Below are 16,113 nucleotides of genomic sequence, written 5' to 3'. Positions count from 1 at the left end.
CATTAATTTATGTAATCTTTGTGGTTTTTCAAATGTATTGGAAACACAAACAGGAATGCACAAAGGGGACTTTTAATTCCTAGTTCAGGTCCTTTGGTCCCTGGAACTTTTTCAAAAAGGGCTATATGGCTACACTTCATGATGGAGGTTAGTACATTGCATTTTGCATGTAATTGTTTGGAAACATGGATGGAATGAAAGTGAATGAAACAAAGCAAAAACCAGAGGCAAGTATTCACACACAAACACACCTTGTGGTGCTGGTCAGACGGAAGCCCACAGCTGAAGTCTTGCCCAACTCAGTAGCTTCAGTGATGATGATGTCATCAACCTGAGGCTCCATAGCAATGAGAGTGATAGGAAACTCCCATATCTGGCCGGACACATATTGCACCACAAGGACCGTTGAGCACCTGAACACACACACACACACACTATATATTTAATTGCTTCACAGGCTGCATCCACAGTTTACATGTGACACCTTCAGTTGACCTGTTTTAGCACTACACAAGTGTTTTAAGTTACTGGTCTTGAGACATTCTTCACTCTGAAACACAAATAAGCAACTAGTACTGATTGGCACAGTAAGAATGGAGTGAAACTATTTAAAACCATTAACAATCCAACAGGATTCTATATTGTATTTATTGTTAAAACATTATTCATAACTTGAGCTACAAAAAGGCACTGCTCACATTCTAGAGAAATTGCACCTAAAGAAGCAGTCAAAATCAAAAATTAAAAATTAAAAACACTTCCATTTATGATGCAAACATTTTTCTGGCATTCTATTTTAAACCAGAAAATACAATACTTGTGTGTTTGTCTGTGTGGGTGTATTAGTTGTGGGTAATACCACTAGTCAAAAATGGATAAATTCTGCAGTCACTGGCAGTGAGAGTTACCAGCCACTTTGACAAGTATAAAACACCACTTAGAGCAGGACTACTGTACATGGGATGAACAGCTCAATGTATCCATTTTTGTAATTCAAGCGTTGAGTGCACCTGCTGCTTTTACTGATTAGTGTGTCAGGAACTAATCAGTGAAAAGAGCTGCAGTAGGCTTTAACTGGAAAAGCAACTTGTATACAGTTGGCCCTCCAAGAATACCTCTGATTTAAAGTCTGCTTCGCACCAGTGTCTTTACTTCAAATCATTCCTCCACTCTTAATTTATCTTGCAAAGTGTAATTTGAGCATTCCTACATTTCTCGAAAAATTGATGATTCACCAAACCAGTCTTTAATATTGCCACTTTCAGCTAGTGGATAGATACTTGGTCTCCTTCTCTTACTACCTACTGCAGAGAAATAACATGTAGATAATGGAAAAGCCTATTAGCGGCACCACACCCCCCGTCATTTCCTCATGGAGAAGTCATTAGCTCTCGGAGGTATTGATTCTACCAGGGCACGCCTCATTAATGGACTCCACAGATGAAGACGGGAGCTGATAAATGAACGCACTATTCACTCAGCAGGATGTCACATGCAATTTGCAGTATGGTTGACAGTGGGAAATAGGTAAATTGTAACTTTTAACAGTGTTACTGTAATAACAGAGATCATACGGTATATTACCATTACATACAAATTAGACCGGATATTTTAGAACAGATGTATTCACAGTATTTATTTCAAGTAAGAAGGAGCTTCAATTAGCAACAATGACCAGAAGAATTTTAACTTCTAGAGATAATAGTTCATTAAGATGTGTAGAAAAGGCTCCAGACCAAATACCAGTTATATAAAAATGATCTGTACATGAGCAACAAGTCTTCATAGTGATAATCTATGGATCTGTGATGCCATACAAATCAAAACTGAATGAGATTAGATCAGATTACATTATTGAGTATTTCAGATGATTAGGTTAATGATTACAAATTGCATTCAGACATGGACTTTGTAACAATGCTGGCTTCATCTGTCTGTTTAAATTATGGCTTTTTATCATTCAGACATACAGTAGGTGTGCATTATGTAAACACTAGTTTACATAACATTTGCGTTGAGTTAAAAGTTAATGATGTGAAAGAAACAATGTGTTTTCTGTTCTCACAGGCTACACCAGTGGTTTATTGACGTTGAAGCCTTAAAGGATGGGTTTTCATATTTTAATATTCATGAACCAAAACAGTTTTTGCTTGCTGTAATCATTCCTTCTGTCCATGCTGGCCATTAAGAAATTCCTTCTTAACATGCTTCTAATTTAAGGGATGGGGGATGAAATCCACAGTCCTCGTTCTGTGCAAAAATACTTTCCAAACTTTAGCTGAAGTTTATTTGAGGCTTCAGCAGTCTGAGTTATACAACTCAAGTGGATACAGTCAAAAGTTAGAGTCTTTTTAGTACAAAATGATCTCTTTATGTTACCATCCCTCTACTGCAGCTCATCAAGGAAACACAGCCCAAGGGGGAAAAAAAAAGACTGTTTGATTTGTCTAACTCAGACTGCTATGACTGCTATATTAACTTCAGCTGAACTTTAGAATGCACAAATGAGTACTGTTTGTGTTTGACCCCCATCTCTTCCATTAAAATTAGTGTTAGGAAGTAATTATTAAAAATTGGTGTTCCAGTCTAGACAGGAGAAATTATTACAGAAGGCAAAAAAATGTTTGGGCATGTGAGTATTGTTTTAGGACAGACTTAAAAAAATGCAAATCCATCCTTTGATTAATGACTAGAGCTAGACTGATAAATCAGCCAGGCTGATATTAGTTTATTGAAAATATATTGGTATTAGTATCAGCCGATAAATAAAAAGAAATGTCAAAAATATGTTTGAGGTCATTTAGAAACAAAAAACTCCATTACATACACTAGTTTGTGGCCAGAGAGCACTGATTATTTTATTTTTCTACTGAAAAATGTCCCGCTCATGACATATCTTGGTCATGATATAAGAATTTGAGGGATCCTTATCAAAGATGTTTATGTCATGTGCTTTAGTTAAAAAATGTATCTCGGTCAATATATCACTATCACTCTTTTTTAAATTGCCCTATCCCTCTTCTCACATAAATCCCTGAATACATTTTCTCATCAGTTTCACCATTTATTAGAGAATTCTGCTTTTGATTTTATAAAGTCTGACAGTGCACATGCATAGAATGATAGTACATTAGCTTGTGGCTCTCATTTAATTCCTATTTGCTCACATGTCATATGTAAAGCATTTTGATGGATATTCATGATTTCATCTCTCCATTTGGCATGTCCATTTTGGCTGGTCTGATTATTATTGTGGTTGTACAAATGTCATTCACTATGTTTCTTTCTTTATTAAACCACATGTGTCTTCTTGCATAAGAGATGACTGCAATCAAGTGATATGTTTATTACAGTGTTCTAACCCTTTCTGTCTGAAATGGGCTCATTAGTAAGTAACCCACAGCTGGACACTTAACCCTATAAAGTGTGGATCGAATGTGTGAAAATTCAACTCTAAAAAGCTATAGTCAAAATAATATTAGATACTTATTCTCAATGAATATATAGGTTTTAACAAAGTGAATGTATTGTCTATGGGGTTCTGACTTAACATGGCAAGTACTGTTAAAACCAGGCAACTAATGAGCTGGCATTCCCCTTTACCTCTGAGAGAGCACAGCAACCTTAAGCTACAAATATTAAGACTCAGCACATGTAGACAGTTAGTAATAAATGAATGCAGTGGCCACACCCACCTGAGAGAGACTGAGAGAGAGTGGATGGGAGAAAGACAAGAGACAAATGAATGCAGTGTTTACTCAAACTGCTCAATGCAAGTGTGTTATCTGTACTTTACACAGCAGAAGGAGTCTGTGTTTTATACCTGTGTGTGTATGTCTGAGAATGTGCTGTCACTGCATGTGCTTGTTTTGTTTTTTTTGACTTATTATCAGCATCCTCTTGTTTTTTTCCCCTCACAGAGGAGGTGCACATATTTGTTTCTCTGAGTTTTTTTTTTTTTTTTTTTAACTTTTGAGGCATTTGTGTGTCTGTATAATAATCGGCTCACACAGTGTGTGTGTGTTTAGTTCACTGTGGTAATGAGTGTTTGTGTATGTCTACAGCTCTCTAAATGTTTCTTTGCCTTTTTATTGTGGTGTGTGTGCCGGTGTTGGTTTGTGTCTCTTAAAAATGTGTCTGTACAGTTTCTTCTTTTCTATGTGTTTAATGTTTTTTTCTTGAGGACAGTGTTTGTCTGTTTATACTGCTAACACAACCAGTGGAGTGGTTTTTTAAGATACTGAATCACATATTTTTCATCTTACTGTCTGAATATGTTTGAGTATGTACTTCTTTTTCCTGCATACTTGTCTATGCTTGGCATGTTTTTTAAATAGGTATGTGTGTGTGTGTGTGTGTTATACTGTAACCTGCATGGCCTGAGGGGAGTGTAGACGAGATTAACGGTAAGTGTTATGATGCCAGTCTCAGGGTTCCTCCTCCCTGTCTCCATGGAGGCGGAAAAGCAGTCCTCTGCTTTAATGTCTGAACGCACTTTGCAAAGGAAGTCTTCCACTGTCACCTGGGAAACTGTCAGGAAGTAAGCAGATTGAGCAGGTGCATGAGGTAGAAAGGAACATTACAAGAACTAACACAGGTGTTGTACTTGAGTGGATAAGAGCATCTACTTTAGGAAATTAAAATGTCTGCAATTTTTGTTTATTTTCATGCTTCATTGCTTTTATTGAAGCATACTTCTGCTCTACTTAAGATCTTTACTGAGGATTTTTGGTTAGTCATAGAAATAGTACACTCCAGTTTGTTGTTACAGACATTCTAGGTTTGAATAACTATTCAATCTTGATCAAAATTTTACAAAGGTCTACAGAAAGTAATGCAGTTTTAGATGATAGATGTGAAATCAGATTCAGAATCATTGTGTGTGGTCTCTGTTATAATTTGAGCAACTTTGTCTGTGAGTATTCTTTTTTCCACTTTGGAGCAACATTGCTTGAGTAAAAATGATTACGATGTCTGTCAACTAATAGAAACTTAGCAATAATGTGAAAGACAGACGGAATATTCTATGCCTGCATGCAAACGTGGAATCACACATTGTATCCTCCACCACCAAAAAATATTCTTTTCATAAGGTGATTTAGCTGCTTAACCTGTTGCACTAATAAGCAGCATTTTACAGTGTATTGCACTTTTACTAGCGCAGCATTACTGGCAATGCAGCTCTTACTGGCAGAGATAACTAACATGACCTAATGTAACCAGCTCTCGGAAGGAAAAAAGGAACTGATCAATATACTACATGCATTCACATTCCAACAATCCAATCCAACATTTCCATGAGTCTGTTGCATTACAGCAGAGTGGAATGACATGAATACTGTGTGTCACATTTTTGTCGACTAAAACTAGAATACAATTAATTTACACTTTTGACAAAAGACTGTAATGAAATCAAAATCAGGTGCCAAAATGAACACTGCACAATGTCTTCCTGCAATCATGACTCCTTCATTTAAAAAGGTCTAGAAAGTGTTTTCTGATATTGCAAGACCATTTGGCCTCAACAAAAACAGTAAAAAAATCACAAACTGGCACACACCTTCCTGTCCTTCCTGGCCTTGATTCCCTGGCACACATCCAGTGAGCAGTACATCGACCTTCTTTTCCAGCTGGCAGCCCACTTCACACTGAAACACGCCAAGTGGTGAATTTTCAACAGGCACTTCCATGGGAATCCCACGGAGGGGGTAAATCCAACAGATGGTTGACAGCTCCTGCGCTGACCTGAAATATTGGTGCAGTGCATTTTTTAAACTTCAGAATTAGCAATTAGCAATAAGTACTGGTTATGAAAATATGCCAGGCACATAACTAATGTAGAATGTCTGTGCCAGGATTTCAAAATCCACTGCATGTCAGAAATCAAATTAAAGTGATTTTATTTTTGTACTTTCATACAGCTTAATATATTAGCTCTGAGATTTATTTAACTGAGGACAAAACTGATTGAAACCCAAACATTCGTGTCTATTAGTCAGAATCCAGTAAGTATACTTTAATAGTAGTATTGATATTGCTTTGTCTCAGTTTTCACAACATGCTTGTGAAGATTCAGACTCCAGATTTTGGCTGGAGAAACTCAGGAGGATCTTCAACAAGCACTGCATCCCTGTGATTTTCAAATCCAGCAACACACTGAGACAGAAGCTCGTCCACCCATAGGACCACACACCCAAACACAAACAGAGCATCAGAGCATGGCACACCTCCCCAGGTCACAACTCAGCAGTCTACCTACATCTGAAGGATAAGGGACACTACTTCGAGGACAGCAACGTGCACAGATTGGATAGAGAAGACAGATGGTTTGAAAGTGGAGTGAAGCAGGCCACTTATGACAAAGTTGCTCTTCGACCTAACATTTTTGGATAGCTTTGATGTGCAAAAATCTTAAAGGAGAACTCCACTGATTTTACACATCAATGTGTGCTTACAGGTGCAGGGGAGTACTACTGCACATGTGAAAAAAGTATGAAAAGTATGAGAATGAAAAAAATCTGGGGGTGTGGAGTTAGAAAGAAGTGAAGTTACCAGACCTCTGTAGCCCACTCCTCACCTCTGCTTGAGGCTAGCAGCTCCAGGCTATATTAGCTCATACCAGACTCAATTGTCGGTAGTTGAGTCGCATTGTAGATAATGTAGGTGCCAGGTTTTGACAAAGAAGAAGGATGCATGGAATAAAAATGACAATATCTCTGGTTCTGCTGCATCTATTTTGATCCTTTTTTAACTGTCAATCATGTGTCTGACAATATTATAGGACAGCAATGCTAAATTAGTGGAGTACTCTTTTAATGTACAGAGATTTATGCACATTGCTGTGCATTTTTAATGTATGACAGTGGTGATGAAGTAATCAGCAGTTATGTTGCAATGTTGCTCAACAGGGTAATGCATTACTTTGTGAGGCAGGTAGATTCACAAGATCAAGCTCAAGATCACAGGCTCACAGGAGAATCCATCATCAGGCTTCAAGTTATGTGCTTGTGGACCAAACCACTGGTGGTTGGGACAAATCAGCATCCTAGAACTACTGGCAGCTATGGGCATGGTTTAGGTGTGAGGACAGTGAGAAGTGATAGCCCCTGATAGATGGTGATAGACAGATGGTTCATCTTATCACCTGCCAAGTATTTTTTGAAAGAGCCTGACCTTTTCCAAACAGTTTCTAAGGACGACTTCTCAGATGATTCTGTGAAACAAACCATCTGGCGCATTAGGTTAGGTAATGCATTCATTTGTTGAAATTTAGCAAGTCAGTTTTGATCTTTGCATTTAGAGGTATGTACATTGAAACTAGGCTGTGAAAACGGAGTCAAAGCAATTACAAAATACTGTGAAGATAATGGACTACTGTGTTTATGCCAATGTGGGTTTCCTGCATGGTTTCCAAAGTGTTAAAGTGAGTGTGAATGTGTTTCTCAGTTTGTTAGCCCTGTGAGAGACAACCTGTCTAGAATGTGCCCTGTGTAGTGGACAAACCTAGGAACATAAGAAGAAACTAAATTCTTTCAGAAACATCATGATGTTTTAGTCTAACAGTCTATATGTGTGTGTGCAGGAACACACTCACTAGACACACAGGATCACACCCACTAGACTATAAAAAGTTTTACAACTCTTTGTCTAGGCTTCTTCTCTTTTCTGTCGGCCTTGCCAGCTGTTATGGCCTGTTCATTGTGTTTTGGGTTGAGAGCTCCAGAAAGAAACTCTCAACTAAGAAGAAAGACTGCAAAGACACCTAAAGCTACAAGCCAGGTATCCATTTATCCATTTGAATATCTATTATTTTTGTAATCTCCTATTTTTATCATGTAGTTAAATGTTTTTTGTACTATCGTACTATTGTTTTGTCCTATTTAGGTGCTCAAGCTTTGTTATTTCATAGTTAATTGGAGTTGCTTTGTCCCAGTCTGCAAAGACTTCTGTCTTCGAGACTTTTCCACGGACCATTTTGTTTGTCAGAGCTCCAGCATCAAACTGCAGCCTGCCACTGAATGCATCAAGACCGAAATACATACCCCAGTTTACTATGTGGCCTCAGCTATTCTGAGTCTATCCAGCATTGGATTCACTCTTCTGAAGAAGTGCTGAACCAGAGTGCTTCACTGAACCTACAGCAGTTCTCATCTGGCTGTCACCTTGGGAGCCTTGAGATCACTGAGTCTGCCGCAGCATGCTCGGCATTCTTCAGGAAGTTTGCTTCATCAGCCCTCCATCACTACGGAAACAGTTGTAAACTATCTTCCAAGCGTTCTGTCTGAGAGTTGATGCAAAGACCTAGATTCTAAATTATTTTTTTCATCGGCTTTAGGTAGAGCGATTTGCCCCCTCTGAGCTTTGACTCATTTTTGATAACCCTCAATTTCATTCATTCATTCAGTCAGCAATAAATTGTTAAAATTTAATTTAATTTCCCCATTCATTCATTTGTTCTATTTGTATATATGTATATATGATCATTTGTTCCCTATTTATCCCTATCCCTTAGTAGTAGTAAAATAAACATCTTGAGTTATCCCCAAGTCATTGTATTTGTATATTACAGAGATGGAGAATCCTGTATCCTCGAGATTTCACCACTCAGATATGGGATTGTGTGATGTGGTCTAATTATTTCTCCTCAATTGAAGAGTGGTGCACTTTATTATTTTACCAGTGAAAAATATTAATTTCCTAGTGCAGTAGTAATATCCCTACACCCGCTTCTTACCTAATGCACAATGGAACAGCCATTTGTGATTCTGAGTGGGTACTACATTCGAGGTACATTATACTGTTCACAATGTGTTGTTATACATGTCTCTTACCATGCCTGGAATAGAACATGTTTAATGAGATCAAACACTGTACCGAGTACTTTCAACACTTTTGCTGATTGGAAAAAGCCACTGTATAATAATAAAGATAATTGAACTACTCTTTGTTTTGTTTATAGTGGGAGCCTATGCAGAAACCTGCGTGGAAGTAGTAGTAAAGGAAGATAATGAGCATTACTGAATGTCTAAAACTTGTCTGAGACTAGGCATAGACTCTGATATAGCCTCGTATGCAGACAATAACACACATGCACACACACCTCATGTTGTCTGTAATGGGATTGTTATTGCCCAGGCTGCTGAGGGGCGTCAGAGCAATGCAGAGCCAGGCCTGTTGTAGCTCCATAGAATTAGGCGCAAACACCACAGGCACATCAAAACCGGCCCCTTCACTGATCTGTATATCTAGAACAGACACACAGTCACATTCAGTTTTCTGCCCGGTAACCGAACGAGAAAAACAGCTCTAGGAACCAAGGCCTATTAAAATGCATTGCAATGTTTCTCATGTGTACATCTGCACAACAATTTCAAGGTTGATTTCAAGCAAACTCAAATAAATAAACTTAAAGGTATACTATGCAGGATTTTCCTAGATAACAATGTAAAGACTCATACAAAAGTAATCCCTCTAAATCACTTATGACCCAGTGGAAGTGTGTGGTGGTGTATTTATCTACAGAGACTCTGCCCTCTGCCTGTATTTTCTTATTATTTTGCTGTGTTCTGGACACTCCTGGGCGTCAGCCTTTGGACAGTGGGTGTGTAGCCCCCAGCCAATAACAGCGCACAGGGTGTGAGGTCGGGACTCGAAGGGTAGTGACTAGGTTACATCGCTGTCTCCATCTCTTTCCTCTGCTCTCTGTCTCTGTGTCATGAATATATAAAGAGCTGCAGGTCTGTGTGTCTGCTTAACCAAGGGCAGGGCCGAGCTAAACATGCAGAGCAGAGAGGCCACAGCGGACAGGATGAAGCTCTGCATTCACACAAAATCCAGCAATGCTGCACCTTCCCGTAGGGTTGTGTGGAGGACTATAACTGCCATGAAACAATGAGAAAATAACATTTTATTAACTGATTCACGGCTTTTTTCTCACCAGCGCTGCTCACTCTCTTCATTCACTCCCCAGCTCGCTCAACCACCACTGCTCTCTCTCTCTCTCGCTCTGCTCTCACCTCGCTCTGATTGAGTTGGGGAGGAGGGGCCAACTTTGAATGCTGTGTTTACAAACACTTAGCCACAAATCCTGCATAGTATACCTTTAAGACTTGAATGAAAACTTTCATCCCTGGCTTATAGCCTAAGGTTGATTAATATAGAGGTCTATTAAGACTAAAAACTCTCTACATTCTTACTGTCGCTTAGTGAAGAAGCCTGCATCTGTTTAGTGCCCAACTGAAAGGATTTTTGTCTCATTTAAACTGAAATGAAACAACAATCAGAGGTCTGAAAAAATGTTTAAGTCCAGTTTTGTTTTAAAGAAATAATTTTTAAAGCTTTGTTTTTTGAATTGTATATGTTGCATGGTAAAATATGATTCCTGAACATTTCATCATAAAGTGGTGATAAGTTGTAAGATCAGTTCACACACCTTTAGTATTGCTTAGAGGGATAGAGAAGACCTCCTTGTCTGTAGTGACTGGATGGCAGACTGGGGCCCCACTCGGGTCCTCATCTGATACATGAAGAAACAAACAGATAAGTTCTTAAAATGCACATACAAGATTTATTTAAGAACATTTGTGGCATTCATCAATTTTCTCATACTTAGAATTTTCTCTTAGGTACAAATAAAGTTCATCTCTCATCTCTGCCTTTCTTCACCAGGGAGAAACACTTGTTTGACTTACAATAATGTCCTAATCTGAATTAATTTGGAGTTTAAATATGATACTGAAATTAACAAAAAGTTAATATATAAGTTAAACAAATGCAAAATGCAAAATGAACATTCTGTTTACCATGTTATCATGGCTGCCAAATTACTGAAAGGTTTTTTAGATTTTGTGATTTTTATGGCCATATTTTGGTGCAGCAACTTCTACTTTTCAGTTGTTGCTAGGAAACTTCTCTCAATCCGACAGCTGCCTCTGTCTCTCTCTGCAGGTCTCTGTCCAGTATAATCTTGTTCTGCAGCTGACAGTGAGGCATGACCTGTAGACCATAATATTCTTCTCTAACATCTCTCTGACTGTCACACCCCTTGACCACCTCCCATCATGAAGCGCTTTGCTTTAGAAAGATGTTTTTTAGCATCTAACTTCACGTCAAATCATTCCCTCTTTATTTCTGTCACAGTGCAGAGCTGCTCTGATAACATGTTGGCTGGATTCATATTTTCTAATTGTTTTGGGTCTCCTACTGTCACTCCTAAATTTGTTATGTGTTTGGCTTCTGATTTCTGACAACAGGACTTGATGTTGCGCTGCTTTTTTTTACTCTTTGGGAACTTTTTGTGAATGAAACTCACCCACAAATGGAACATAGAGCCTTATATGGCAATTTTAGTGGTGTGGATTATGCTACTGATCCCATCTCATGAACGCACACCTCCTCATGAACGGGTGGCATTCATCAGGCTGAAATGAGCGATTTATGAGAAGTTCAGGCAGTTAAGAAAGTTTGTTGAATCCTACTTGGAACACTCATACAAGCAAACCTCACATAGTAAAGTCAAGGGAGTTTTAGGATAAAAATATGAAAATGTTCTTACATGAGGCCTATTGTATCATATTATCAAGGACAAGTGAGTGGCAAAATGTATGCGTGTGAATAAAACAACAAGTGCCTGGGACCTGTCAGTGTGATATTGAGCACTGCTGGGAGCTCAGTGGGGTTTGTGAAGGGTATGGTGATGGAGGCATTGGAACCAATCGCGGATGAGATGCTCACTGGCTCCTCGCTCTCTGGATTAAGACCACACCCACTCAACAACACACACCATTCCTGCAACTAAAAAGTGACAGAGACAGATTAACACATACACAAGTGGCCAGAGGGAGAGAAATAAAAGAAAAACAAGAAAGCATGACAGGAATACAGAGGAGGGAAGACAAACAAAAGGAATAGTTTAGAGATCACACTTGGAGAGAGAATGAAAGTTTAGACACACCTATCCAAACATATATACACATAGCTAATACAAATCATTAACTATTACCATGAATAACATTTTTAAACTTGTTAGTGACATTCTTTTAAACATTTTTCAGATCAGTCTATATTGATATTTATCATGATAAGTCACTGCTGAGTTTCAGCTGAGCTCAAAGATTCCCTTAAGCTTTAAATTCTACATCTAGTAGATACAGAACCTGAAAAAAGACCAGAATTCTCTGAGCTGAAATTAAAAAATATATATTTAAATCAATACATTTAAGAAACCAAACAAAAATCTTCAACAGGCAGGGAGCTCATATCTTGGGTCATTTAAAAGCCTTAATTTTTCATGTCTTCAGTCATTAAAAGAATAGTCTGACATTTTGGGAAATATGCTTATTCGCTTTCTTGCCGAAAGTAAAACGAGAAGGTTGATACTACTCTCATATTTGTCTGTTACAAATGAAGTTAAAAGTCAGGAGACATTCACTTAGCTTGGCTGGATAGGCTAGCCTGGTTCTGCCCAGGCTAGCTGTGGACAAGAACCAGGCTAGCTGTTCCGACAAATTGTGTGGTGTGTTTAGTTAAACTAGCCGGCCTTGCTGTGCCTATTTTGGGAAGAGGGCTCTCCGTTCCTGAGGAATGCTGTATGTTTTATTAGAATTAGCTTGTTTCTGTGATCTGTATCCAAGTTTCTTGTTTTCTTATTGAGGAAATGTTTTATTGTCTTAAATAAAGACAATGTCTCTCTGTGTCTTAAATAAAATGTAAAATATGGGCCTATGAAAGGCTTTATGAAGTGATCTAATAGCTCCAAGCTTTATGTGAAAGATTGGGAATGATGAGGCGGCAAATAAAATGAGAACACCTGCTTAAACCAATTTAAGAGGAAAAATAAGTGAACTATCCATACACTTTTGTGCTGCTGTATGTGTGCTTTTGTGTGTATGTGTGATGATTTATGTAATCCATTTTCTCTTGGTGTTTGTGTGTGGATATATACACCTGGGGGCATGTGAAAGTGATCTTTGCCGTGTGGTTCCCCTCTCCGATGGATGAAGGACTAAAGCGAATGCCAAGCTGGGCGGAGGAGTGGGGCTCCACAGTAAGCTGGAAAACACACACACACAAACACAGGGAATAGCTTTCATGGGGACAGTATGGGAGGATAAAGACACAAATCCTCTCTATCGCACTGCTAGGCAACCCACGGCTTTTCATCCCGATATATAGCAAGTCTTTTCCTTCCAACTGACAACAATTTGTTTTGTGGATATGTGTGTTATCAAGTGTCTACGTGCACTGTATGGTTCTTTTAACAGATGAAATCCACAGCAAATACAGCCAAATATCCACATCAACTTAAGCTTTATTTGAAATATTTGGATGGAATACTGAGCTGATAAAACGGAGGATGTGCAAAAATGAAGGGGGTATGTAAGTGTGTACTAACAGTACTTAATGTATCCATTTCCAGTGTGTAGTTTCTGTGGTTACTGTTAGCCACAATAAGCTCCAGAGTCTCAGCAGTCGGGTTAACCAGGGGAATGGTCTGTCTGGTCCATCTGACATACGCACATGCACAAACGCACACACACACACACACACACACACACACACACACACACACACACAAAGAAACACATCTAGTTAGTTTTGTTTAATTATCAAACCATTTTCTTGTCCAAAAAATGTACAATGAATCTGACAGGTCCTGCCTGCACAAATTCAGCTGGAGTAGAGTCTAGAGTGGAACTGAAACAGTAATAATAATAATATACAAATATTTAAAGTAAGGCAAATGTAGTAATTATCATATATTTTCAAATATATAATTGAAAATGTTCAGTAGTCTAGAATAGTGAAACTATTATAAACACACTATTATAAATACAGTAGATGATACAAGCCAGCTTTGTCCTTGTGGGGACAAAAAAATAGACCCTAATCTGAAAAAGAAGTGAGACATCTTTGTGATACCAGAAAACCACAGTCAAGCCAAAGGATAGCTGACTAACACATTAATATTGCAGGCCCCTGGTGAACATCACGTGACAGAAAATGGAACAAATAGACCTTGAGGAACAGACTTTCATTGTCTGAGTTTAAATCAGCTTCATCTTACCTTAGTGGATTAATTGAATCTTGTCACTTGCCCTAGCAGACAAAGTTGGCTGATATGTGAATGAATGCATGTCTCCTAATCAGCATTTATATCATTCATCTTTTAAAATGTCAATTTTAATAAAATTATAATAAGCTGGAACAAGTACTGATGACATTTCTCCACAGTTCATTTTTCAATTATGTTTAATGTTACTTTTTGTCCTGCATACCAAATTTAAGCAGGCCACCAACAAGATTTACATGCATCATTGGGAGCACTGGAAACTCGTACTGTGGTTGTACTTCAATACAGTTTAAACTATTTTGATTTGATTTACATATAAAGGTTACTGTGGGATGTTTTGGAGTCAGCCTGCTTGCCTGCAGTACAATATGCAACAGAGAACCAGCCTGAGCACACACATCACTGAGGTGTGGGCAAATCCTGAGGATAGGATCACATGTATTCCTCGCCAATAGCCCTGCAGTGAGATGCTGTGTTTGTGTGTTCCTGTGTGTGTGCACACCTACTTGCCCAGCTGACAGCAGGCCTGTGGAAGTGTGATGACTGGAGGAGGGAGAGCATAAAGCTCCAGTTGATACCAGAACTCCCCCACCAGCTCTGACTGGAACACCACGCTGGCAGAAAACACACATTAAACCTATGCAACTGCTGTATAGCACAGATTCATAGTACTGTTAGAAATAGCAAAATACATTGCTGGGTAAATTCCAATTTAATAAATAGTGATCTTCACTTGGTCTTACACAGCACTACATAGTAAACTGTGTAGAAAACTATTTTATTTTTGTCTTCTGTAAAGAGTCCGTTACAGATGATGTACGTGCTGGAGGCCATGTGAAATTTAAACTGGGACCTTAAGTTGAAAATGAATTGACGCCAATAGTGACAGCACTGAATCCTTACCACCAAACCCAGTGAAGACATTTAATTTGTCAGGAATGAGCAGTGAGTCTTACCTGCCTGTACTCTTTCCTGCTCTACCAGGAGAGAACACGGCTTTGTAAGTGAGAGTCTCCTGTGGGGGAATTGAAACCCAGTTTGCTCCACTTAGGCCGTCTCCTTCCAGGTACACATCCAGCATCAATGGCTTTCCTTGTGGGTTATTGACAGGGATCTCTATGGCAACTGAGCTCTGAGAACACAACATTTCAAAGATGACACCTGTTTTTGCTTTTCCTTGTGATGTTCTGATAGTCTTTTGATCTAGTAGAAGGCCCTAAGATTACACTTTCCTGTAAAAGGTGCATGCAGCAGAAACAGTACTTGAAGGCCTGCATGTTAGAAATGAGATACATATTTTTGTTACCATTCATCCTGGACAGAGTTTACCCTTTTTACTTGCATCCAGACAGATCAGTCAGCTACAGAACACTGTCAGTTAAGCTATTATACTGTAGATTAAGTAACCTGCTTAAAAACAAGCTGCTCGACCAGGGCGCTCTAATTTCTAACCACCAGACAACACAGTTCTGAAATTTATATTACATTTGTGTTTCTGATGACACTGCATTAAAAGGTCATTTCAGAAGACGATCTATGCAATTAGGCTTCAATGACAGTATTTTGTAGGACAACAAAATATGTTTCTATTACTGCTCTGCTTTAATTACATTAATATTGTACTTTGATGTGAAGTTTATTCTTGACAGAAAAATTCTCAATTTGAAAAGAACTAGAAATCATTTTGTATTGCAGGTTTTTTGATGATTTTGGAGAGTGTGTGTGTGTGTGTATGCTTTTGCCATCAAGAGCAATGAGATTTGTGCTGTTGCTTCAAAAAGCAGATATTTCCAGCATAAAATCAGAAGTCTATGCGTGCAAGTGTGTTTGCTGAACTTACCTGAGCAGCACATTGTACATCTATGACCTTGATGGCTGCTGCCTGCTCACAAATTATCTCGAGAGAGAAATATACCTCGTAGCGTCCAAGTACATTTTCTGGAAGGCACATATAAATACGGTGTAAATGCAAAGAAGAATGTACGCATTTAACCTTATAATCAAGAGGAAAACATAGACATCAAAGTTAAGTATTTTTAAAG

General features: G+C 38.5%; 1 protein-coding gene across 5 annotated transcripts in view; it reads right to left on the bottom strand.

Annotated features, from left to right (window-relative positions):
- The window catches only part of LOC121892172 (cilia- and flagella-associated protein 47-like), a 69,666-nt gene that overhangs the window by 2,061 nt on the left and 51,492 nt on the right, over positions 1-16,113 (bottom strand). For 2 of the 5 annotated variants that reach the window (XM_042405046.1, XM_042405047.1), the window contains exons 55-65: positions 15,912-16,009; positions 15,028-15,203; positions 14,578-14,685; positions 13,394-13,505; positions 12,946-13,050; positions 11,637-11,793; positions 10,433-10,516; positions 9,101-9,245; positions 5,561-5,745; positions 4,371-4,530; positions 252-413 (exon numbers count right to left, since the gene is read on the bottom strand). In XM_042405046.1, the coding sequence (XP_042260980.1) occupies positions 252-413; positions 4,371-4,530; positions 5,561-5,745; positions 9,101-9,245; positions 10,433-10,516; positions 11,637-11,793; positions 12,946-13,050; positions 13,394-13,505; positions 14,578-14,685; positions 15,028-15,203; positions 15,912-16,009 (1,492 nt within the window). Of the gene's footprint in view, positions 1-251; positions 414-4,370; positions 4,531-5,560; positions 5,746-9,100; positions 9,246-10,216; positions 10,263-10,432; positions 10,517-11,636; positions 11,794-12,945; positions 13,051-13,393; positions 13,506-14,577; positions 14,686-15,027; positions 15,343-15,911; positions 16,010-16,113 lie in introns of those variants that run through there. The other 3 variants (XM_042405048.1, XM_042405049.1, XM_042405050.1) reach the window with 3 other exon arrangements.

This window comes from Thunnus maccoyii, chromosome 24 (assembly GCF_910596095.1).
Source record: "Thunnus maccoyii chromosome 24, fThuMac1.1, whole genome shotgun sequence".
Lineage (NCBI taxonomy): Eukaryota > Metazoa > Chordata > Actinopteri > Scombriformes > Scombridae > Thunnus > Thunnus maccoyii.
The sequence above is the reverse complement of the archived record's forward strand: the minus strand, read 5'-3'. Positions and strand labels throughout refer to the sequence as shown.